The sequence below is a fragment of the Sarcophilus harrisii genome, chromosome 6 (assembly GCF_902635505.1).
Source record: "Sarcophilus harrisii chromosome 6, mSarHar1.11, whole genome shotgun sequence".
Lineage (NCBI taxonomy): Eukaryota > Metazoa > Chordata > Mammalia > Dasyuromorphia > Dasyuridae > Sarcophilus > Sarcophilus harrisii.
Window position 1 is genome coordinate 195,598,364 of NC_045431.1, and position 25,339 is coordinate 195,623,702.

General features: G+C 33.2%; 2 protein-coding genes and 1 pseudogene across 2 annotated transcripts; all 3 read right to left on the reverse strand.

Annotated features, from left to right (window-relative positions):
• Positions 1-1,183: 1,183 nt before the first annotated feature.
• Positions 1,184-2,128, reverse strand: LOC100933508 (annotated as a pseudogene).
• Positions 2,129-14,623: 12,495 nt separating this feature from the next.
• LOC100933760 (olfactory receptor 480-like) lies at positions 14,624-15,562 on the reverse strand. The gene has a single exon (XM_003773517.1). The coding sequence runs from the start codon at positions 15,560-15,562 to the stop codon at positions 14,624-14,626; it is 939 nt and encodes a 312-aa protein (XP_003773565.1).
• Positions 15,563-19,778: 4,216 nt separating this feature from the next.
• LOC100934026 (olfactory receptor 5P3-like) lies at positions 19,779-24,038 on the reverse strand. The gene is made up of 2 exons (XM_023506235.1): positions 23,123-24,038; positions 19,779-19,921 (listed from the first exon to the last, which is right to left on the reverse strand). The coding sequence occupies exons 1-2, from the start codon at positions 24,036-24,038 to the stop codon at positions 19,779-19,781; spliced, it is 1,059 nt and encodes a 352-aa protein (XP_023362003.1).
• Between the last annotated feature and the right edge of the window lie 1,301 nt (positions 24,039-25,339).

A 25,339-nucleotide genomic window follows, 5' to 3' on the forward strand; every position in this document is an offset into this window, starting at 1 on the left:
AGAAGAAATCAAAGCTGTCTTCAGACATGTGAAAAATGCTCTAAATTACTTTTGATTAGAAAAATGAAAATTAAAACAACTCTGAGATACCACCTCTCACCTATCAGAAATAATAAATGTTGGAGGGGATGATGGAAAAATAGGTGAATGAACTGCTGATGGAATTCTGGAGAATAATTTCAACTATGTTCACAGGGCTATAAAACTGTGTGTATCCTTTAATTCAGTTATACTAGCACTAATCTGTATTCAAAAGAGATGAAAGGAAAAGAATAATGACCTATATGTACAAAAATATTTATACAACTCTTTTCATGGTACCAAAGAATTGGTAATAAAAGGGATGCTGATCAATTGGGAAACGACTGACCAAGTTGTGGCATAGTATTGTGATGGAGTACTATTGTGCTTTGGGAAATGATAAGGGGATGGCTTCAAAAAAACATGAGAAGAACTATGTATATTGAAGCAAAGTGAAGTAAGAACTGGCAGATCATTGTGCACAGTAGCAATAATGTTATAATGATGACTGACTGCCAAAGATGGGGCTATTTTTATCAGAATTGTAGAGGGCTGGAATTGTGAAAGGGGTATTTGAATCTAAGACAGCAGAGCACTTATGGCTAATTACCTACTCAATGTGTGATAATGGTTCTATAAACATGAATGATGCTTGCTGAATGTGTTGTGATGAGATAATCAGAGGCAAGGATTGGAGGACTGAGGGAGAGGGTCCAATGCTCTTGGCCACAGTACACTGAGGAGGAAGACTTCAGTTTCCTGAGTCCAGGATTCATATTTAATGACCATGTAACAGCTTGCCTATCTCCTTCACTTTTGACTGATCCTGACTCTGACTACTCCTGAGGCCCTCCAGAGATCTAACCGGACAGTATACAGAACGATGATCTAATACAATTTCAAAGGATTCATGGTGAAAAAGGAGAAAACTGATGAATTCTTAGTGCAAGCTAAAATATAATTTTTAAATTTTATTTTTTTTTGCTTTTTTTTTGAAATATAGCTAATATGGAAATGTGTTTTACATAACTTTAAATGTATAATTGATTTCATATTGCTTGCTTTTTCTGTGGTTTTGAGAGTGAGGGACAAAATGCTCAAAATTGTAAAATAAAAAAAATGTTTAAGATAAATGACAAAAAATACCTATATTTAGCTGAATTCAAGAAAAAAGATGTTTCCTACTAATCAGTTTCCTTAAGGCCCCTTTTACTTCATTGTTCCTTAAATTGTAGATTAGGGGGTTCAACATGGGGATCAATACACTATAGAAAACAGAAATCACCTTATTCTCATCTGCTGAATAGCTAGACTTAGGCATCACATAAATTAAAATAAGGGTTCCATAGAACAGAGTGACTGCTGTGAGATGGGAGGTACAAGTTGAGAAAGCTTTGGATCTCCCCTCAGTAGAATTTATCTTCAAGACAGAAAAGAAGATATATACATAAGAAATCATGATAATGAACACTGTGATCATAAGTACAAATGCAGCAGAGGCAACAGGAAGAATTTCAGTAAGATTATCTTCAGAGTAGGAGAGTTTCAAAAGTGGTGAATAATCACAAAAAAAGTGATTGATCTTATTGGCTCCACAGAAGGACCGATTCAATAAGCAACCAGTAAAGATTCAAGCATTCACAGAACCATCCACATAGGATGTGATGAGTAACAGAGTACAGACTTTAGGAGACATGTTGATGGAGTAGAGTAGGGGGTTACAGATGGCCATATACCGATCATAGACCATCACAGCCAGCAAGAAGTTCTCAGCTGCCCCAAAGGAGAATGTACAACATATTTGGGCCATACACCCTGGCAGAGTGATTAAGGTGATGTCCTTGAGATAATTCGTGAGCATGAGAGGTGTGACAGATGAGGAAATTTCAATATCCACAAAAGCCAAGTGACTGAGGAAAAGGTACATTGGAGTGTGAAGCTGGGAGCTAATTCTGATCAACATGATTAAGGTAAGGTTACCAACTAATTTTACTGCATAGACACCCAGGAATATCACAAATAGGATGACACGAAGGGTTGGATCATCTGTTAACCCCAAAAGAATTAATTCAGTCACAGCAGTGCAGTTATTGCCAGACATCTGTCTTGGAAAGAGTGCCTATTAGACAGAAGAGAAGGAGATTAAAATAGAATACAGGATTAAGATTTGAATATGCCTATTGATGCATTCAGAAAACATTCACTGGCCACTTCCTACATGCCCATAATATATTCTTACTCCCTATACTTTTCTTCTATGTACCAAGTAGGTTATAGAGATGAATAAATTTGTTGCTTCCAGTTTTTTCTCCATGGACCAACTATATTGTATAATTTTCTAATTTTGCCATTTTGATGACATGAAAAAACATTTAAGAACTGAAGATAGCTGTTTTCCAACCATAGGAATCTTTCTTGAAATATGCAAGGATTATATCCAAATATGTAACTGTTGTTCTGCCAAATAACTACTATTGCTAATCCCATCCAAAGAAACAGAGTCTGCTTTGGGATCCCTGACTACTCAAAAGATTACGCTCTATTACTGATGATGTTATTCACCTCATGTTGATTATGAGGAAAGTCCTTGTTTCCATGAAGACCTTTGTGCTTTAAAATCACAACAGAGGAGGAATGGAGAAATCTGGATTCTAAGCCTTTTATTTTATTTGGCTCTTAGTACTTGACATAAGGGCTATCATTATGCTAGATATTGCTTGCCTGAAGAACTATGGGAAATTTCCCAGGGGAAACATTGCTGTTTCCTGAGTGGGAGGGGAGGCAATGAAGCAACCTATTTTAACCACATCTTCTTTACATGTTGGTTTTTTCCATTATAGCTGAGCAAAGTGGTATAGGAAAATGATGGTATTTTATTGTACTACAAAAAATGATGACTATGACTGCTTTGGATAGTGTGGGAACATGTCTACTAACAGATGCAGAGTGAACTCGGTAAAACTAGAACAACAATTTATGTAATAACCTCTCAAATGAGAGGAGAAACCACTTTGAAAGTCCTCAGAATTTGGACCAAAATGGTCATAAATCAAGTCTTCAAAAGGCTGATGAGGAAATATTACTTAGCACTTCTTAGCAGAAAAGGTACAGAATGAGACAAACATTTCCGTACATGGCCAATCTGTTAATTTATATTACTTAACTATCCATAGATCGTACAAGAGAGAATTTCTACTTTGAGTCAGGATAGGTAACTAAGTGGATAGTGAGACATGAGTGGAAGGAAGGAAGAACAACAAAACACTTTCAAAATGCACAAAAATAAAAGGGAAATATGTGTGTGTGTGTGTGTGTGTGTGTGTGTCTATATGTCTAGATATGTGTGTCTATATATATAAATATTTCTTCTAAAGACCAAACTATCCTGAAATGTTGACATTTGTTGGTGCTTGGTAAGCTCCAAATAAAATTATCTTGAATATTGCTTTTTCCCTGGAATGTTCTTATTACTTTGAATTCTAAACTCATTTTTCTTCTTTTGTAAATTCAGCAATGAGGTATATAAAATATTGAGATACTATTCAGGTCAGAATCTGACCCTATAAACACTCATTTATGCATCAGTCGATGTTCTAACACTTTCTTTGGTGACCGCAAGAAAAAAAGGATTCCTAAACAAAACCAAAATTTCGTGGAATAGTGAATGAAATTTTCAACACTACTACTGTATTCTTCCTTCCTTAAGGTAAGACTCCACAACCTACTTTTCTGAGCAAAGAAAGACTATCCCTCACCATTTGGTTCCATACCTCAACATCTAGAATCTCTTTTCCCCCATTTTCTACATTTCAAAATACCTCAATGACTCCTATTGTCATTACAACAATCTGAAAAAGAGATAGTCCTTTTCCCCAGGCCCAATCTCTTTAACTGTTCCACTGATCCCATCTCTCCTATTTCAACTCTAAACTTTCTCCATTGAAAATCTCCTTTCAGTCTTTAATCTTTTTACCTATAGACTTTTCCCCTTTTTTCTACAAATAAACTGAGATCTGTCTAATCCTTTAAAACATTTCATTTAACCCTGGTATCCTTTCAATTTATCATGCTATATCTGACATTTCCCAATTAGTTCTCAGGAAGAAAAAAAAATCTACCCTTGTGGAGTCCACTTCTCTTCCTCCTACTCATTTCTTAACACAATCTAATCTGGTTTCTAACCCCATCATTGCATTCAAACTATTCTCTATGGAATTATCAATAATTTCTTAATTTCTAAATCAAAGTATTTTTGTAATCCTCATTAAAATGCTTTAAAATGAGATAGTTTCAGACTTTGTATTTGTGTTAGCATTAGCACCTAGCAAAATGATTGAATAATAGGAGGTGCTTTTTTAATACTTGTCATCTGATTGACTATTGAGCTCTTTACAGCATGTGACAAGATGGATCATCTACTTTTCATGAATATTTTTTCCTCATGAGTTTTCCTGACACTGGCTCTCCTGGTAATAGTATTCTCCCTATACCTATATAACCTTTCTTCATCAGCCTGATTTGCCAGATTATGATCCTGGTCCAGTCTTCTAACCACACTTGTTCCCTGTACATCTATCTCAGGTGCTTTCCTCTTTTCCCATACATTCTTAATGAGTGCATTAAATTCCACTGCCATTAAATTAATTTTTTAAAATTATTTTATGAAGAACTCACACAGGGCAAGCACTCACAAGGTGGTTAGAAAAAGTGATATAAGGACACTCTCAAGATATCTGTATGATATAGGAAACACTGGCACAGGACCACTCTGCATGGTGTGTCTTCATCAGAGAACGTGCTGTGCACTATGAGCAAAGGAAAACTGAATTAGCCTAAAGGAAACATGAAACACACAAAACTGGAGAAACCCCTGGATGTCCATGTGGACTATTTGTGTTCAACCTGAAGCAGAGCATTCTGAACTCATATTTGTCTGATCAGCCACAGTCAGACACACTGTAACTTGATTCTAACATAGTGATGTCATTTTGGTCTTTTTTGTAAACAAAAAGGTCCTTTGTAAACAAAGGACAACAACCTGGATGTCCCAGAGGCATTTCAAATTCAACAAATCTACCAGAGAGCAATCTAAAACCACTTATCTCCCTAATTTCTTATTTCAATTCAGGGCTTTACATAGACTTATCTTTTATGCTCATAGTTATAATAATTAGAATAACCCAGTCCCACAATTTAATTTTTGGAGATTACTTTTCTCCCATAATTGTTAAAGGAAAATATTATTACCTCATTTTACAGATGAAGTAACTGTATCATAGAGTTTTAATCTCTTATCCATGGTCACAGTCATAGCCAGTAAGACTCAGATCTGAGATTCAAACTCAGTACTTCTGACTTTCCACTATTATTAACCAATAAACATATCAGTGAAATTCTTCCTGCCAGGCCTCTATTTGAGAAGTGTGTGTGGGTGTGGGGGAATAATATGAGACAAATGCTCCTATGTATACACAGAGCACTTTATCTAAGGTATCCTTACTCAATAATGTTCTATCAGGTACTTACTATTTTCAGGGAATGATTTCAAGATATATGAAATAACCTGTGATAGATCAGAATTTACTTGCTAATATAGTGTAATAATGCTCTGTAAATATTGTTCATTCTAAATATTTGACTATAACATAAATATAAAGATTTTTATTGGAAATGAAAAACAAATAGAGAGTAAGGAAAGGAGGGGGAGAGAGAAAGAGAGAAAAGAGAGACAGACAGACAAAGGAAAATAAAGTTAATATAAAGTCTGCCATAGCAAGAGGAAGAGACAAGCCTCCCTGAATCGGACTACAAATTTAAAATTAGATCTAAGTATTTTTATACGGAAAACAAGAACAACAGTGGTACCTAGTGATGCAAGAAGATGATAACTGTAGACTGCAAGGAATTATCTTTGTATGGCACCATGCTTTATATGTTGGGTTTTCTAGCATTTGGGATATAACCCCTTGAGTATTTTAATAGCAAATGTAACCTACATCATTAAAATGTCATTTGAAATCTACTGGGATAACGAAAATTACTAACAGATAAATTGAGAAGTTTTCCAAATTCTCAAGGGTCTTCTTTTATTTTTTCTTTGTCTATGTTTATCTAAGATTTTTAAGTACTGAAAAACAAGATTAAAAAGCAACATAGCCAAACTAATATGATTTGCCATGGCAGCTCTCAATGATTGTTTTGGGATCAATATGTTGGGATCAAGTGTTTGGGGATCAAAATGTTACTTTACATTTGTGTTTTATTTTATTCTTATTAATTTCATGCAAGTAAACTTTTCCCAATTTAATTTATGTTAAATTTTAAGTACTAAATAGTTACCTCCCTTTCTTCCCACCTCACCCTAGAGAAGACCATCATTTGATATGTATGTAAATCCATAGTATGTATACTTCTATTTAATCATTAATTTATTTCTCTAGAGATGGAAATCATCTTCTTTTATAAGTCCTTTCTAATTGAGTACTTATTCACACTTATTCTTCAAATAATACTGCTGTTATTGTGTATACAACATTCTCTTAGTTCTGTTCATTTCACTCTTCATTATTCATGGAAATCTTTTCATGTTTTTCTAAAATTAATCAGCCTCTCACTTCCCACACCACAATAGTATTCTATCACAATCATATATGACAATTTGTTTAGCCATGCCCCAACTGATGGGCATTCCTTCAATTTCCAATTCTTTGCCACCACAAAAAGAGCTGTTATAAATATTTTAGAACATAAAGATTCTTTTCCTTTTTCCTTTGAGAAATAGACCCAATGGGGTATTGCTTAAAGAGTATACACATTTTTATAATTGGGGGGTATAATTCCATATTGCTCCCCAAAATGTTTGGATCATTTCACAGTTCCATCAACATTAATTGTATTCATGTCCAATTTTTTTCACATTCCCTTTAATACTTGCAATTTCCCACTTGTATTATTTTAGCAATCTGATAGGTATAGGATGATACCTCATTTCTCTAATCAATAATGATTTAGAAATTTTTTTCATATGACTGTAAAGTTCTGATTTCTTTATAAAATTACTTTTTCATATCTTTTGACCTTTTATCTATTAGGAATAGTTCATATTCCTATACATTTGATAAAGTTCTTCAAGTATTTGGAGTTAGAGACCTTTATCTGTCTATTAAAATGTTTTCTCAATTCTCTACTTTCCTTCCAATCATGCTGACATTGATTTTATTTGTAACAAATCAAAATTAAAAAAAAAATTCTGTATAACATAAGCGTAATTATCCATTTTACATCTCATAATACTTTCTCTCTTTTATTCTCATCAATTCTTCTCCTATCCATAAGACGTAATAAGTTCCACGTTCTCTTATTTTTCTTGTAACACCTGTCTTTATATTCCCAGTTTTCGCAACAGTTTTGACCAACTAGTGAATTCTTATATCAAAAGCTTAAATCTTTAATTTTTTCAAACACAGTTACTATAATCTTTTTAAAAATTATTTATTGTGTGTCTACTCCATTCCACTTATCCATTTTCCTACTTAATCAGTTCTAGAAAGTTTTGATAATTACTGACATAACATACTATAAGATCTCATACAGGTAAACCTTATTTTTAAGGGAAGCCTTATTTTTGTTTATTAATCCCTTTGATATTTTTGACCCTTTGCTCTTTAAATGAATTTTATTTTTTAAATTGAAAAAAAATTTTTTTGATGGCTTTTGAATAAGTAGGTGAGTGTTTTCTTTATCAAAACCTTTTTCTGCATCTATTTAATATAATCATAATTAAAAAACTATTACAGTTATTAAAAACTATAATCAATTATGTTAATAGTTTTCCTAATGTTAACCTACCCTTCCATTCCTGGTATAAATGTCATTTGGTCATAATGCATAACCTTTTAAGACATCATTGTAATTCTTTATCTAGTATTTTATTTGATTTTTGAATCAATCATTTTCTTTCTCTATTTTTACTCTTTCTTGGTAGGCATCTGTATATTTGTTCATAAAAGGAATTTGGACAGATCTCTTCTTTGCCTATTATCCCAACTAATTTAACCCATTCTAATCTGATTTCTCATCCCATTACCCCACTCAAACTATTCTCTACAAAGTTTTCAATAATTTCTTAATTTTTAAAGAATGATATCTTGTAATCTCCATTTAAATACATAGAAGATAGGAATTGTTTCAGCATTTTTATTTATATCACTAGCAAATATAGTAGGTGATAATTAATGGTTGTTGATTAATTGATTCTTGGCCTCTTTACAGTGTGTGGTACAGCAAACCATCCACTTTTCTTGGATATATTCTCTTCAGGTTTTTTCATGGTACTACCTGCCCTGGTGTTAGCAATCCTACTATGTTTCTGACATTTTCTTCTCAGCCTCCTTTGGAAGATCATGATCCAGATGCAGCTTTCTAATTGTAAATGTGCCCTACCAGCTACCCTAAGCCCTTTAACCTTTTTCTATACCTTCTCAACAAACTTATTAGCTTCCGTTGCCATTAATATCTCCAATCAAAAGAATCTCACATCTATATATTGAACTCAACTCAAATCCACATATCAGTAACAGTTGGATATCTGCATCTCAATCTCTCAGAGGTGTTTTGAGCTCAATAAGTCTAACAGAGAATTCATCTTATCCCTAACATTCAATCTTAAGACCATTTATCTCTATAATTTCTTATTTCCATGAAGTGCCTGATCATCCTTTAGGTACCATGGTCTGCAATCCTGAAATTAATCTCTACTCTTCTCTCCCTTTTCTCTTTCCCATCCAGGCAATTGCTAATTCTTGCCACTACTACCTCAAGCACATCTCCTCTTCTGTCTCTCACACAGCCACCATTTTAACTTGTCTGCATCTCTTCTCACTTGGATTATTGCAAAGACCTCTTAAGTAGTTCAGTCTCACCTTCCTCTAACTATCCTGCAAAAAGTTATAGGAATGATTTTCTTATAGCACACAGTTGAACATGTTTTGTACTTAATTAAGCTTTGAACACATTCATTATTGCCTTGCAGATTAAATAAGAATTTTTTAGCTTGACATTTAGAATTCTGTACAATCTGAATCCAGATTCCCTCTTCAGAATAATTTCTCTTAACTCTCAGGCATGTACTCCAAATTTTAGCCTAATTAGTCTATTCTCTATTTCCTAGACTTAGAAGTCTATCCCATCTTTGTTCCTCTGCACAGAGCATATCCATGCTGAAAATGCTCTTTCTCTATTATGCTTTTCAGAATCTTAAGCCTTCTTTGTGCCTCAGCTAGTGGGTACTACTTCCAGGAAGCATAATTTCTAAATCTTTGTCCTACCTCAACTTACCTTCTGCTTATTTATTTGTATAAATATTTTATTCCTTACTCTTCAATAGAAGGTAAACTCTCTGAGATAAAAAACTCTTATAATTTTTTTTCTTTCTCTACCCATTGATACTCAGACATAGCCTATGCACAGTGGATATATCAAAATATTAGTTGAAAGGAAGGCAAAAATTATATTTTGTAAATCTCAAGTCTTATGTTGGTAATAATAGATAACAATAATATTAATAATTCAATATGACCATTTAAATTCATAGATAACTTTCTTCCCACAATTTTTAGATGAAAATAGTGTCATTCTTATTTTTACAACTGGGATAAATGAGGATAATAGAAGTTCAATCACTTATGCACACAATTAGTCATTGACAGTAAGATTCAGAGGTGATATTCAAACCCAGTTCTCCTGACTTCAAGTCTAATTCCTTCTCCAACATCATCAAGCAACAAATGTTTGAATGAAAATCCTCTATCCAAAGCCTCTATTTGAGAAATGAGGAAATGTAATACCTAAAATGTATACATAAAGACCTTTATCTAATTTACCTTATCCAAGCATGATCTATATGGTATTTACTGTTTGTAGCAAGGTTTCAGGATGTATAATATAATCTGTGACAGATTAAAATTTTACTTACTAACATTGTAATATTGCTTTATGCATATAACTTACTTCCAGACTTTTGACTTTATATGGCACTAGAAGGGACCAGAAACATGAAAACCCAGATCAGGAATGAATCTTAGTCATTTAAATGGGGGAGGGAGGAGAGACAGACAGACAGATAAAGAGAGACAGACATAGAGATGTATTTAGGCTTCATGTAAAATAGAAATTAGTACAAAGTCTAGCATGGTGAGAGGAATAAACAGTCTCTGAAATAAACTACACATCAAAAATTATGTCTAAATATTTTCATAACAAAATTAAGAATAACATCAATAGAGTGAATACAAGAGATAATGTTGTAAAAAAAATTACCCAGGCATGGGCTCTGTCAATAAAAAGTTATAATAAAAAAAATAATAACATCAATAGTTATTGATGCCAGAAGATGATTTTGGACTTCCAGGAAACTGTCTTGCATAGTAACTCTGTTTTTATGTTAAGTTTAGCAGCATTTGAGTTACAACTCTTTAAATATCTTAATTCTAAATGTCATTGAAATGCTATTCAAAATCCACTGGGAAAGGAGAAAATTACCAACCCAAAGATAAGTACTGTAAGAAATTTTCTAAATTCTCAGGGCTCTTTATTTACTTTTGTTTGCTTTTACCTGGTTTTTTTTTTAAGTGAAAAACAAGTTTGGATAATAACATAGTCAAGACAATATGATCTGACATGGAAAATGTAAAAAATCTTAAAAATCTGGAAAATATCTAGAGAATGAAATTGAAGTTGTTTATCCATCAACAAGAATTATAAAGATTTACTATATGCCAGGTTCTATGCTTTAACTTGGAATATAATGAAAAACAAAAAACATTTCCTGCCTTCTAGGAACTCACATTCTATTGGGAGAAACACCATGTAAATAACCAGATGCATACAAATTATAGACAGAGTAGATTAACAATAACCACAGAGAGGAAGCTACTCTTACCTAGAGAGGAAACACTTCTTGCAGAACATGGGATTTAAGCTGAATCCTAAAAAAATCCTTGGAAACTAAGTGGCAGTGGTAGGGGGGCATAAAGCATTTCAGACATATGTGACAACCAATGTAAAGACACAGAAGAACAAGAGTCATGTTTGGAGAAAGATAAATTTTTCAATGTAGCTAGTTTATACAATGTATGGATGGGAGGAATGCATAAAACTGGAAAGGAGAAAAGAGACCAGGTTGTGAAGATTTTTATTTTTTAAAAAACTATTCTTTTTTGATGTCTTTTATTTTAACATAATTTAAATTTGTTCTAGCATCTTTCCTTCCTCACTTCTCGCAAAGAGGTATCCCAAAGAAAAAAGAATAAATTTCTTTAGGTATATTTTGCCAATAAGGTGGTTCTTGATTTTTAAAAAGTCTCCACATAAGCCCAAAACACCACTTTTGTGGTAGAAAAGAATTAGCAACAAAAAATAAAGCCAGTGATTGAGGAATGGCTAAACAAATTGTGGCACATGAACACAATAGAATACTACATTAATACAGAAACACAAAAAGCTTTAACATAATCTGATAAAGAATGATAATAAGAAAATCAAGAAATCAATATATAAAATGACTACACAAAGTAATGGAAAGAACAGCACATATATAAATTAGGAGAAAATGAATGCTACAAGATTTTTAAAAACAATTATGGCTCCAAAAAAGAGTAATGAGAAGGCACATTTCCCTACTCGTTTGCAGAGGTAGGATGGTCCATGTTTATGGAACATTACTTGTGTTTTCAAGACTTTTTCAATTAACATAAAAATTCACATATTTAATACAGTAAATGAAAATGTGCTTTTTCTAAAACCATTTATTAGTATCACTTCATCATAACCTTTATATCAATAGACTATTAGATTCTTACACACGGGGACTATTTAATTTCTGTCACTGTATCCCCAAGGCTAACACAGTGCCTGACATAGTATGTACTTAATAAATACCTGTATTGGCCAACCAAAGGGGCAGTGGTCAAGCCGAACTATCCCAGCATTCCAAACAACTTGAAAAATAGCACCTCAGAGAGAGGTGTTAACCAACCAAAAACAGGCATAAGTAATAATGTTCTGGTACACCATGGTAGAGGCCTGTCTGGAGCCTATTCTTGCCACAGTGGCAACAGCAGCCGCTTCTGGCCATAGACAGTAAAGAGAGTTGGTAAGTGCATTGTAAGGGGCAGGTCAATTCTCCGAGAGCCTCCACAGCTGTGAACATCTGAAGGGGGTGGCAAAGCAGCCTTTACTGACACAGGTGTTGCTAGTGGACTGGGAAAATAAATTGGCAGCAGAGGGAAGAGAAGAGAGGCTAGAGAACAAGAACTGTCTCTCAGTGTCCTTGAATCACTATCATCCTCTCACAAGAAGAGAAAAAACGGTCTACAAGAGGTAAAATAAAGTTACATATTGTGTTCCCACCAGGACAACTGGTCATGTTTGGCATTAACTGGAAACTATTTTGTCCCTATGCAGTTCTGAGCTGTTCCAGGATGGAGAGAAGTCCTCGTTGTGGTTCACAAGGCAGGAATCTTGGACACAGTTTTTATGTATTCACAGTTGCAGAGGATCAGGGACTCTTCCTGGAATGGGGGCACCAACCAGGAGAGCAGTGACCACACCTTTTTCAGGTTCACATTACTTTGGAAGTACCAAAAACACAGACTTCCAAAACTTGCTCTGAAAAGAGCAGGACAAAAAATCCTCCAGGTTTAGACAATGCCTCCCATTCCCCAGATGAGCAGAGGACGACATTATCATAGAATTCTAAGTGAAGAAATAGACTGAGAAAATAAGCAAACAAGAACAACAACAAAATAATTTGACCATAAAAGACTACTGAAGTGTCAGGGATGATAAAAAGACAATATTAGGAGTCAATAATGTCAAAACAGCTATAAAGTCTCATAGAAAACTGCTAACTGTATTCAAATTCAACAGGAATACTTAGAAGAGTTAAATATATATATATATATATATATATAAACTTATAGAGGAAAAATTGGAAAAATATGAGTGATTCAAGAAAATTATGAAAAGATAATTTACAGTTTGATAAAAGAACCACAAAAAATGCTGAAGAAAATAACATCTTAAAAAAAATGAATTTGCCACATGGTGAGAGATTCAAAAATCCACTACAGGTAAGAAGTCTTTTTAAACTAGAATTGGTAAAATAGGAAAAAATATATAAAACTCCTGAAGAAAGAAACTCTTTAAAAGGCAGGTTTTGTTTTTTAGAATAATGTTTAGAAGCAAAATGAAGTTTTGAAGAGGTAGAGTAAGAACAAACAGAAAAAATAAAATAAAAGGAATTATACTATTAAACTGTGGATGCAAATGAGATGAACTCAGCCATTTGGATAGCAGAATGAATTAAAAACTGGAATCCAATATATATATATACACACACACACACCTATATATATATTTTACACAAGAGAGTTGAAATAGAAAGATTCATACTGAGTTAAAATAAAGGACTGGAGTATAATCTAATATGCTACAGCTGATGTAAAAAAAAAAAAGGATAGTAATCGAGATCACAGACAAAGCAAAAAGAAAAATAGACAATTAAAAGATTATTAGGGAAACTACATTGTACTAAAAAGGGTACATAGAAATGTAAGATCAAAAACTTTTACATCAAGTTTCTTTAATAATGACCTCATTTCTCAAATATATACTGAGTATAGTGAGTTAAGTTTATATTAAAAAAAAAAAGAGCCATTCCTTGATTGACAAATGGTCATAGAGCAGTTTTCAGAAGAAGAAATCAAAGCTGTCTTTAGACATGTGAAGAAATGCTCTAAATCACTTTTGATTAGAAAAATGCTAATTAAAACAACTCTGAGAAATGACCTCACACCTATCAGAATTAATAAATGTGAGAGGGGCTGATGGAAAAATAGGTATACTAATGAACTGCTGGTGGAATTCTGAAGAGTAATTTGGAACTATGTTCACAGGGCTATAAAACTGCATATCCTTTGACTCAGTTATATTAGTACTAATCTGTATTCAAAAGAGATGAAAGGGAAAAGAATAAGGGCCTATATGTACAAAAATATTTATAGAACTCTTTTCATGGTACCAAAGAATTGGTAATAAAGAGGATGTTCATCAATTGGGAGATGATTGACCAAATTGTGGCATATGATTGCGATGGAGCACTATTGTGCTTTGGGAAATAAGGGGGTAGCTTCAGAAAAATTTGAGAACTGTATATTTATATTAAAGTAAAGTGAAGTAAAGTGAACTGACAGATCATTGTGCACAGTAGCAATAAATGTTGTATTAATGACTCACTGCCAAAGATGGGGCTATTCTGATCAGAACAACGATCTAAGACAGTTTCAAAGGATTCGTGGAGTAAAAGTAGAAACTGATGACTCCGTGCACATTAAAGTATAATTCTTGAATTTTATTTTTCTTGCTTTTTTAAAAATATAACTAACATGGAAATATGTTTTGCATGATTTCAACTGTATAATTGATATCATATTGCTTGCCTACTTAGTGGTTTTGAGAGTGAGAGACACAAGAGACTTTGAAGCTCAAAATTGTAAAATAAAAGAATGTTTAAAATGGTAAAAATACCTGTATTCAGCTGAATTCATGAAAAAAAATCTTTCCTACTCATCATTGTCCTTAGGGCTCCTTTTACTTCATTGTTCCTTAAACTGTAGATTAGGGGGTTCAACATGGGGATCAATACACTGTAGAAAACAGAAATCACTTTATTTTCATCTGATGAATAGCTAGACTTAGGCATCGCATAAATTAAAGTAAGGGTTCCATAATATAGAATGACTGCTGTGAGATGAGAAGTACAAGTTGAGAAAGCTTTGGATCTCCCCTCAGTAGAGTTTATCTTCAAGACAGAAAAGAGGATGTACACATAAGAAATCATGATAATGAATACTGTGATCATAAGTACTAATGCAGCAGAGGTAGGAGGAAGAATTTCAGCAAGATTATCTTCAGAGAAGGAAAGTTTCAAAAGTGGTGAATAATCACAAAAAAAGTGATTGATTTTATTGTCTCCACAGAAGGACCGATTCAATAAACAACCAATAAAGAACCAAGCATTCACAGAACCACCCACATAGGATGTGATGAGTAATAGAGTACAGACCTTAGAAGTCATATTAATGGAGTAGAGTAGGGGATTACAGATAGCCATATACCGATCATAGGCCATCACAGCCAGTAGGAAGCACTCAGCTGTCCCAAAGGTGGCTCCCCAGCACAATTGGATCATACACCCTGGCAGAGTGATTAAGGTTATGTCCTTGAGGTAATTCATGAGCATGAGAGGTGTGATAGATGAGGAAATTTCAATATCCACAAAAGCCAAGTGACTGAGGAAAAGGTACATTGGAGTGTGAAGTTGGGAGTTAATTCTGATCAATATAATTAAGGTAAGGTTACCAACTAATGTGACTGTATAGACACCCAGGAATATCAAAAAGAGAATGATACGAAGGGTTGGATCATCTGTTAACCCCAAAAGAATGAATTCAGTCACAGCAGTGCAGTTATTGGCCGACATCTGTCTTGGAAAGAGTGCCTATTAGAAGAGAAGGAGATTAAAATAGAATACAGGACTAAGATTTGAATATGTTATTGACGCATTCAGGAAACATTCACTGGTTACTTCCTACATGCCCAGGATACAATCTAACTCCATTACTTTACTCCTATGTACCATGGCATGTGGCAGAGATTAATAAATTTGTTGCCTTCAAATTCTTCTCTGTGAACTAACAATACTGTATTATTTTTCAATTTTGTCATCTTGACAATGTGAAAAAAAATCTAAGAATGAAGAGAATAGTTGAATTTCAGCCACAGAAACTCTTCTTAAAATATGCAGAGATTACATCCAAATATGCTGTTCTCCCAACTAGCAACCACTGTTAATTCCTTCCAAAGAAAAGGACAGTGTTTTGTGATCCCTGACTTCTTAAAGACTACCTTCCACAACTGAAGCTGTTATCCACCTCATTTTAATTGACTATTAGGAAAGCTCTTGTTTCCCTGAGAAGACCCTTGTGCTTTAAAATCAAATGAGGAGGAATATAGAAATCTGAATTCTGTCTTATTTTATTTTCCTCTTAGAACTTTGCATTACTGAAAAGGGCTATCATTATGCTAGATATTGCTAGCCTGAAGGACTATGAGAAGTTTCCAATGTTGCTAGGCATAAAAAGATAAATCATTTGTTCAATCTCTTGTAACCATATCTCATTTACATGTTGCTTCTTTCTATTGGAGATTAGTTGAACAAACTGAAATAGTAAAGAAGTGACTATTTTGTTGTAAGAAGTAATAATTATGATTTTTTTGGGAAAATATGGAAACATTTTTATTAACTGATACAGAGTAAACTCAATAGAATTAAAAGAACAATTTATGTAACAAGTACAAAAACCATGAGAGGGAAACCATTTTGAAAGACCTCACAATTTGGATGAAAATAATGAGAAATCATGTCTTCAAAAGGCTGATGAGGAAATATGACCTCCACTTCTTGAAAGAGAGGTAATGATCTAGAAGTATAGAATAAGACACTGCATTCTCAGACTTGGCTAAGCCATTGATGTATCTTATTTGACCATATAAAGATCATATATAAGGTGCCGCTATGAATTGGGCCAGCCAGCTAAGTGAATAGAGAGAAACATGAGTGAGGGGAAGGAAAAGCAACAAAAGATTTTCAAAATGCATAAGAGAAAAAGGGGAATACAACTTTATTATGTGTATGTATGATTATGTGGGTGTACCTATATATCTGAGATATTTCTTTTAAAGACCAAGCTATCTTGAAATGTTGATATTTGTTGGTTCTTGGTTAGCTCCAAAGAATATAATTATTTTAAATGTTATTTTTCCTGGAATGTTCTTACTGCTTTCAATTTTAATCTCATTTTTCTTTTTTTTTCTAAATACAGCAAGAAAGTATATACAATATTGAGATGCTTTTCAGGTGAGAACCCAAGAAGAATCTGAGTATAAGTGCTCACTTATGGTTCTATGGTCCAACTCTTTGTGACCACAAGAAAAAGAATGTCTTAACTAAACAAAAATTTGTGGAGTACTGAGTGAATTTTTCAATACCTTATATTTTATTCCAATCAAAATATTCTCCACAAAATTATCAGTAATTTTAAATTTCTAAATTATAGTATTTTTGGAATCTTCATTTAAATTCATTACAATGAACAATTGTTTCAGACTTTGTGTTAGCATTAGCATCTAGAAAAATGTTTGAATAATAGTAGATGTTTATTAAAGACTTGTCAGTTGATTGATTCTTGACCTCTTTGCAGCATGAGGCATGGTAGACCACCTACTCTTTATGGATAATTTCTCCTCATGAGTTTTCCTGACACTGGTTCTCCTGGTAATAGTATTCCTTCTAATCTAACCTTTCTTTATCAGCCTGATTTGCCAGATTATGACCCTGGTGCAGTCTCCTAACTATACATGTTTCTTCTGGATCTGTCTTAGGTTCTTTCTTTTTCTCTATCTTCTCAATCAGCTCCTTAGAGTCTACTACCTTCTCTTATTCCTAATCCTCGGTCTAAAACCACTTATTTCCCTAATTTCTTATTTCTGTTCAGGGACCATCATCCCTTAGGTACTCTGCTTTGCCATCCTAGAATTAATCTGCACTCTTTTCTCTGCCTTCTCTTTCCCATGCAATCAACTGCCAAATCCTACTGCTTCTACATGTGTAATTTGTTACTTTCCCTCTCATTTCCAGTCACACAGCAATCTTCTTAACTAAGCTTTGCATTTTGTATCACTCAAACTATTGTAAAAATCCTCTTTATTAAATGAAAACCTATAAAAATGATCTTAAAGCATATGACTGACCATGTCATTTGAATCCTGAAGCCTTGATCAAATTCCTTATTGCTTTGAGCACAAAATTAAACTTTTTTCAGTTTGATATTTAGAATCCTAAATAATCTGTATCCATATCCTCTAGATATGTACTTTTTATTCCAACTGAGAATCAGAACTCTATCCCCATCTCTGTCACTTTACTGGAGCCATGCTCAAAATGCCCTTTCTCAAATCTGCTTCTTAGAACGTCAATTATCATTTGTTGCTCAGCTAATTTTGCTCACTACTTAGAGGAAGCCAAGTTTCTTCAACTCTGTAGTTCTTCAACTTACCTTGTCTTTTCTTATTTGTTTAAGTATTATATGCTTTCTTCTCCAGTTGAATATGAGCTCCCTGAGATTAAGGAAGATTTTGCATATTATTTTTTCTATTTCTCATTCCTAGGACAGTACTCTGTCTATATGTCAAAATATTAGTTGAATGGAAGACAACTTGTGAAAATCGTAAGTTTCATTTATATTTGTAATATAACCACAAAAATTAGAATAACTTAACACCACAATTTAATTTTCATAGACTTCTTTCCTCCCACACTTTTTTTGGAGGAAATATTATTATCTCATTGTATACCTGAGATAACTGAGGATTACAGTTGGTCAGTCACTTACCCAGTCAGTCATAGCCAGTAAGACTGAAATATAAAAATCAAACTGAGCTATCCTGACTTCAAGTCTAATTATTTTCCATTATTATCAGGCAATAAATTTGTCAGTGAAATTCCCTTTGTCAAAGTCTCTAGTTGAGAAGCATACACGCACACACGTATATGTACGAAATGAAATAAATGCACCTATGTATGCACAAAGAGCTTTACTCAAGATTTTCTTACCCAATTATGTTCTATCCAGTACTCACTCTTGTAGGGATACATGATCTGTGATAGGCCACAACTTATTAAAATAGTGTAGAAATGCTCCATGCATTTAATACGCTTCCAAATATTTGCCTTTATATGGCACTATAAGGAAGTGTAAATATGAAGGCTCTAATCAGGAATGAAAGACAAATGGAGAAGGAGGTCCTGAGTTCAAATGTGACCTTAGATAATTAACACTTCCCTGGATAAGTGATTTAGCCCTAATTGGCTTCCCCTAAAAAAAGATTTCCATAATATAACAAGAGAAATAAATAACTCTCTATGAATAAAATTCAAAATGAAAAAATTCATCCATGTATTTTTATAATGAAATGAAGAACAGAAGATACCTATTGATGCAAGATGCTGATAATTTTACACTCCAAGGAATTATCTTTGTTTGGCAGCACTGTATTTATGTGGAATTTTGTAGCATTTGGGATATAACCTCTTGAGCACATCAATAGCAAATGTAATTATCATTAATATTTCACATTAAAATGCGAAATCCACTGGGATAGGGAAAATTGCCAATACAGAAATAAATTGTCTGAGAAGTTTTCTAAACTCTCTGGGGTCTTCATTTATTTTTCTTTATCTATATTCATCCAGCATTTTAAAAACTGAAAAACAAATTGGATAGCAACATAGCCAAATTTGTATGATCTACCATAGAAGTTCTCAACAATTCTTTGGAGATCACCATGTGGCAATTGTAGTTGTGATAACGTTGAATGGGTTTGAAAATTGGTCCTCATCACCTTACCAGATTCATTTGGCCAGGCTTTAATCCACACTGATTAAAAACAACTTATCAAACTAGTAAAAAGTGCACGTTCTAGAATAGAGGTAGTATTCACAGTGAGGGCAATTATCCATTTGTAAAAGTAATGTTAATGGTCTTTTCAAGGCTGCTAATAACATTTCCCTGAAATATAAGAACACTTATGACATATGACAAGGAGATTTTTCCAAAGGACAGTTGACATATGTTGAGTCAGTTGAGGATCAGAAAATAAGGATCATAGACTTCCTGGTCATGAAAAGGAACATAAGGTTGTATAGCATGATAACATGATTTAGTCTTGTCCCTTCTGTTTTTGAAACAGAGAAACTTGAAAAAGACTTCCTTACAAAGATCTGTAGGTTTATTAGCCTTATCATGTCACAGAACATGGTACAACAAATAATTGTTATATTTATAATTGTATTTTTGTATTTTGCTTTTAGTATTTTAAATAGAATTTCATTTGAATGACTTTTGTGGAGAAAGCATCAAATCATGGAGGGAAAAGTTTAGAGTATCCAATGGGTAGAACCCATTCTTGAGCCAGGCAAATTATGACATATAAATATACAAACCCAGTGACAGGGAACCAGGAAGACACTTGGGTAATATGAAGTTTGGGAAAATCTAGAATATGGGAATACAGTCGGCACATTTTTAGAGAAAGTAAGGTAAATTCTCAGTAATATATCTTTTTAGAGTCTTTTACACATTTTCATTTGAGTGATTTAGTGCATCTAAAATTTAGATTATTACCTCATGACTTGCTTAGATATACTATTCAAAAGGACTATGTTCTTTAAACTGAGCAATGATATCATGGGTCTTTGAACTCTTTTTTTTCTTACTCTTGCACCCGATTTGTCAACATATTTTCCACTCTTCTCACCTATGCTCACTTTTACAGTAAAATAGACTATCTTTAAATTAGATGGCCTTTCCAAGTTATTTGTAATATTTTTCTATGCTTCATTATTTGTAAAAGATACATTTATGCTTTATTTTAATTTTTCTTAATTTCATGTAAAAACATTTTCAAATTTAATTTAATTTTTATGTTAAATTTTAAGTTCTAAACTGTCTTTCTTTCTTCCCACCTCACCCTAGAGAAGGCCACCATTTGATGCGTGTATGTGTTTGTGTAAAACTATATTGTGTATACATCTATTTAATCAGTTCTTTCTCTAAAGGTGGATATCATCTTCTTTTATAAGACCTTTGTAGTTGATTTGGGTATTTTTAATGCTCAGAATTAGTTCATGCTTGCTCTTCAAATAATATTGCTGTTATTATATATGTTTTCTTAATTTTGCTCATTTCACTCATTATTTTACATACATCTTTCCATGTTTTTCCAATGTTAATCAGCTCCTCATTTCTTATAACACAGTAATATTCTATCATCATCACATATTGCAACTTGTTTATCAGTTCCCTAATTGATGGGCATCTCCTCAATGTCTAGTTCTTTGCCACTATGAAGAAAGATACTATAAATATTTTAGAACACATAGGTTCTTTTCTTTTTTCTCCTGATTACTTTGAGAACTAGACTTAATAGTGGTATTTCTGAGTCAAAGAGTACACACAGTTTTATAATTTGGGGGGCCTAATTCCAGATTGCTTCAAAATATTTGTGTCAGTTCATTGTTCCATTAACATTGTATTCTGTCCAAATTTGTCCACATTAGTTCTAGTATTTGTAATTTTCCACTTTTATCATTTCAAGCAATCTGGAATGTATAAGATGGCATCTCAAGATTTTTTAAAATTGCATTTCTCCATAAGTAATGATTTAGAGAATTGTTTTCATGTAACCATATAGTTTTGGTTTTTTCATTGATAAATAGCTTATTTATGTCATTTTACCATTTATCAATTTGGAAATAACTCATATTCTTATATGTTTGATAAAGTTCTTTACATTTTTGGAGTATAAGACTTTTATCTATCTATAAAAATGTTTTCTCAATTTTCTGCTTTCCTTTTAATCTTGCCAACTTTGTTTTTTTTTTTTTTAACTTTTAAATTTAAAGTAAATGAAATTATTCATTTTACATCTCACAATACTATCTCTTCCTTATTCATTAAGTTTTCTCCTATTCACAAGTCTAATAGATAATAAGTTCCATGTTCTCCTAATTTTCTTTTAGTATCTATCTTTATATATATCATGTATCCTTTTTAATTTTACCTTGGTAAATTGTGTCATATATTGAATTATACCTAATTTTTGTCAGACTGCTTTACACTTTTCCCATTCATTTGGACCAAATAGCAAATTCTTTTCCCAAAAGCTTAAATCTTTACATTTTCAATCACAAAGTTATTATAATTATTTGTTTCTGTTTATTGTATGTGTATTCCATTCACTCACTTTTCTATTTCTTAACCAGTACCAGAAAGTTTTGATAATTGCTGACATAATATAATTTAACATCTCATCCTGTTAAATCATATTCATTTATATTTTTTATTAATTTCTTTGGTATTCTTGGCCTTCTGTTATTCAAATTAATTTTGTTATTTTTTCTAATTAACATTTTTTTTTGTAATTTATTGAGATGGCATTTAGTATGTAAATTAGTTAAGTTAAAATTGTCTTGTTATATTCCTCTGCCCATGAACAATTAACATTTCTCTTAATATTTAAATCTGACTATATTTGTATAAATATTTTATTACTATGTTCAAAAACAAATATTTCTAACATCTAAAAAAATTTTAAGCTCCATATTTTCCCCTTCCTCCTTACCCTCTCCCTTCAGTGAAAAAGCAATCAATCCAATATAGATTGTGCATTTGTCATTCAAAATATTTCCATATAATCCATGTTGCAAAAGAAAATGTAAACCCCCCCAAAATCAAGAATAATAAAGAAAAGGAAAAATGTTTAATATAGAAACAGAAAACATTTACATAATCTGATACAGAATGATGATAGCAGAGCCAAGAGAGCAATACATAAAATGACTACACCAAGATAATGAAAAGAACAATCCTCATAAATTAATAGAAAATGAATGCTACAAGATTTTTCAAAACAGTCATGGGACCAAAGAAGAATAATGAGAAGACATCTCTCCCTATTCCTTTGCAGAGGTTGGAGGTCTATGTTTGTATAACATTGTCTATATTTTCAGAACTTTGAAATCAACATTTATTTTTAATAGTATTTTATTTTTCAAAACCCCTGCACAGATAATTTTCAACACTGACCTTTGGAAAACCTGATGTTCCAAATTTTTCTCCATCTCTCCTTCTTTCTTCTCCCTAAGCAGCAAGCAATCCCATATAGGTTAAACATGTGCACTTTTTCTAAATATTTAAATTCACAAATTTAATGTAGTAAATGAAAACACACTCTTTCTAAAGCCCATTTATTTGTATTATTTGATCATAACCATTATATCACTAGACTATTAGATTTTTACAGGCTGAGACTCATTTTTGTCACTGGATCCCCTAAACCGAACACAGTGCCTGAAACATAATATATGCTTAACAAACACTTGTTCTTTTGAGTTAAATTCATGAAAAAATAAGTTTCCTACTCATTAGCTTTTTCAGGGCCCCTTTTATTTCATTGTTCCTTAAACTATAGATCAGGGGGTTCAACATAGGGATGATTACAATGTAGAAAACAGAAACTACTTTGTTCTCATCAGTTGTGTAGCTGGAGTTAGGCATTATATAAATGAATGTAGCGGTTCCATAGAACAGAGTGACTGCTGTGAGGTGAGAGGTGCAAGTTGAGAAAGCTTTGGATCTCCCTTCACTGGAGCTTATCTTCAAGACAGAAAAGAGGACGTAGACATAAGAGATTACAATAATGGACACTGTGATCACAACAACTAACCCAGAAGAAGCAGCAGGAAGAATTTCTGTGAAATTACTTTGGGTGTAGGAAAGCTTCAAAAGTGGGGAATAGTCACAGAAAAAATGATTGATCTTATTGGGTCCACAGAAGGACCGAATCAATAAGCAACCAACAGCGATTGAAGAATTTATACAACTTCCCAGGTAAGATGTGATGAGTAAAAGAAAGCAAACCCTAGTAGACATGTTTGTGGAATAGAGTAGGGGGTTACAAATGGCCACATACCGATCATAGGCCATCACAGCCAGCAGGAAGCACTCAGCTGTCCCAAAGGTGGCTCCGCAACACATTTGGGCCACACACCCTTGAAAAGGGATTGTGATTTTGTCCACGAGGAAGTTCTTGAGCATAACAGGTGTGACAGAGGAGGAATATGCAGTATCTATAAAAGCCAAATTGCTGAGGAAAAGGTACATTGGAGTGTGAAGTTGGGAGCTATTTCTGATCAATATGATTATGCTAAGGTTACTGACTAAGGTGACAGTATAGACACTAAAAAATATTACAAAGAGAATGACACAAAGGGTTGAATCCTCTGTTAAGCCCAAAATAGTGAATTCAGTCACAGCAGTGCAGTTATTGCTAGACATCTGTCTGGGAAAGAGTGCCTATTAACAGAAGAGAAGGAGATTAAAATAGAATATAGGTCTAAGCTTTGGATATATCTATTGATGTATTTGAGAAACATTTACTGACCATATTCTATATGACCCTCCTACTCTATGATTCCCATGCTTTGTTAGTATGCATCATAGAAATCTCATAAGTAAAACAGAAGAAAAGAAATCTGATTCCCCCCATTTTTTCTTCTTTCCCCCAGGCAGTTGGGTTAAGAGACTTGCCCAGGGTCACACAGCTAGGAAGTGTTAAATGCCTCAAGCTAGATTTGAACTTGTGTCCTCCTGACTTCAGGGTTAGTGCTCTATGCACTGTGCCACCTAGCTGCCTCTCCCCCATTTTTCCAAGTAGACAACTGGACCAACCAGTAATATGTGATTTGACAATTTTGCCAGTGTGAATTTTTAAAAGCTTGCAGGAGCGAAGAGGATAAGAACCTTTTCTAAATATATGAATAGATTATATCCAAATGTGTAAATATGCAGAGATTGTATCCAAATGTTTTAGTGCTGTTCTGCAAAATAACTACCATTGTTAATCCCTTTGAAAGAAACAGAATCTGATTTTTGATGCCTGGCCTCGCAAAGGACCACTTTTCACAATTGAAAATATTATTTACCTCATGCTAATTGACTATCAGAAATGTCCAGTTTTCCAAGATGACCCTTCTGCTCTAAAATTACAAAAGAGAAGGAATGACAAATGGATTCTGTCTCATTATATTTATCTCCTGGAAACTGGTATTACTGAAAAGGGCTAATATTAAGCGAGATATTACTAAGAAGAAGTATAGAAAGTTTCCCATGAGAACTTCTGCTGTTTAAGGTTAAAAAATGGAAAGCACCTGCTCATCCTGCTGTAACCACATTCTGTTTTATATATTGCTTCTTTCAATTGCAAAATGGCTGAACAAACTGTGGTAACTGCAATTTTTTGGTACAATGAGAAATGATGAATATGATTGCTTTGGAGAAGTATAGAAACTTTTCTATTAACTGATATTGAGTGAACTCATAGGACTAGAAGAAGAATTTATATTATAACCACAACAATAATGAAAAGAAAAACAAGTTTGAAAGACTTCAGAACTAAGACAAAAATAATGACAAAAGATTGTTGAGGAAATAACTATCACTTCTTGGGAAAGAGTTGATAGACTAGAGGTACAGAATGAGACATGCATCCTCAGTCATGGAGAATCTGTTGACTTGTGTTCCTTGACTATGTCTATCTCTCACAAGGAAGGGCTATTACTGTGAGGGGTAGGTAAGTG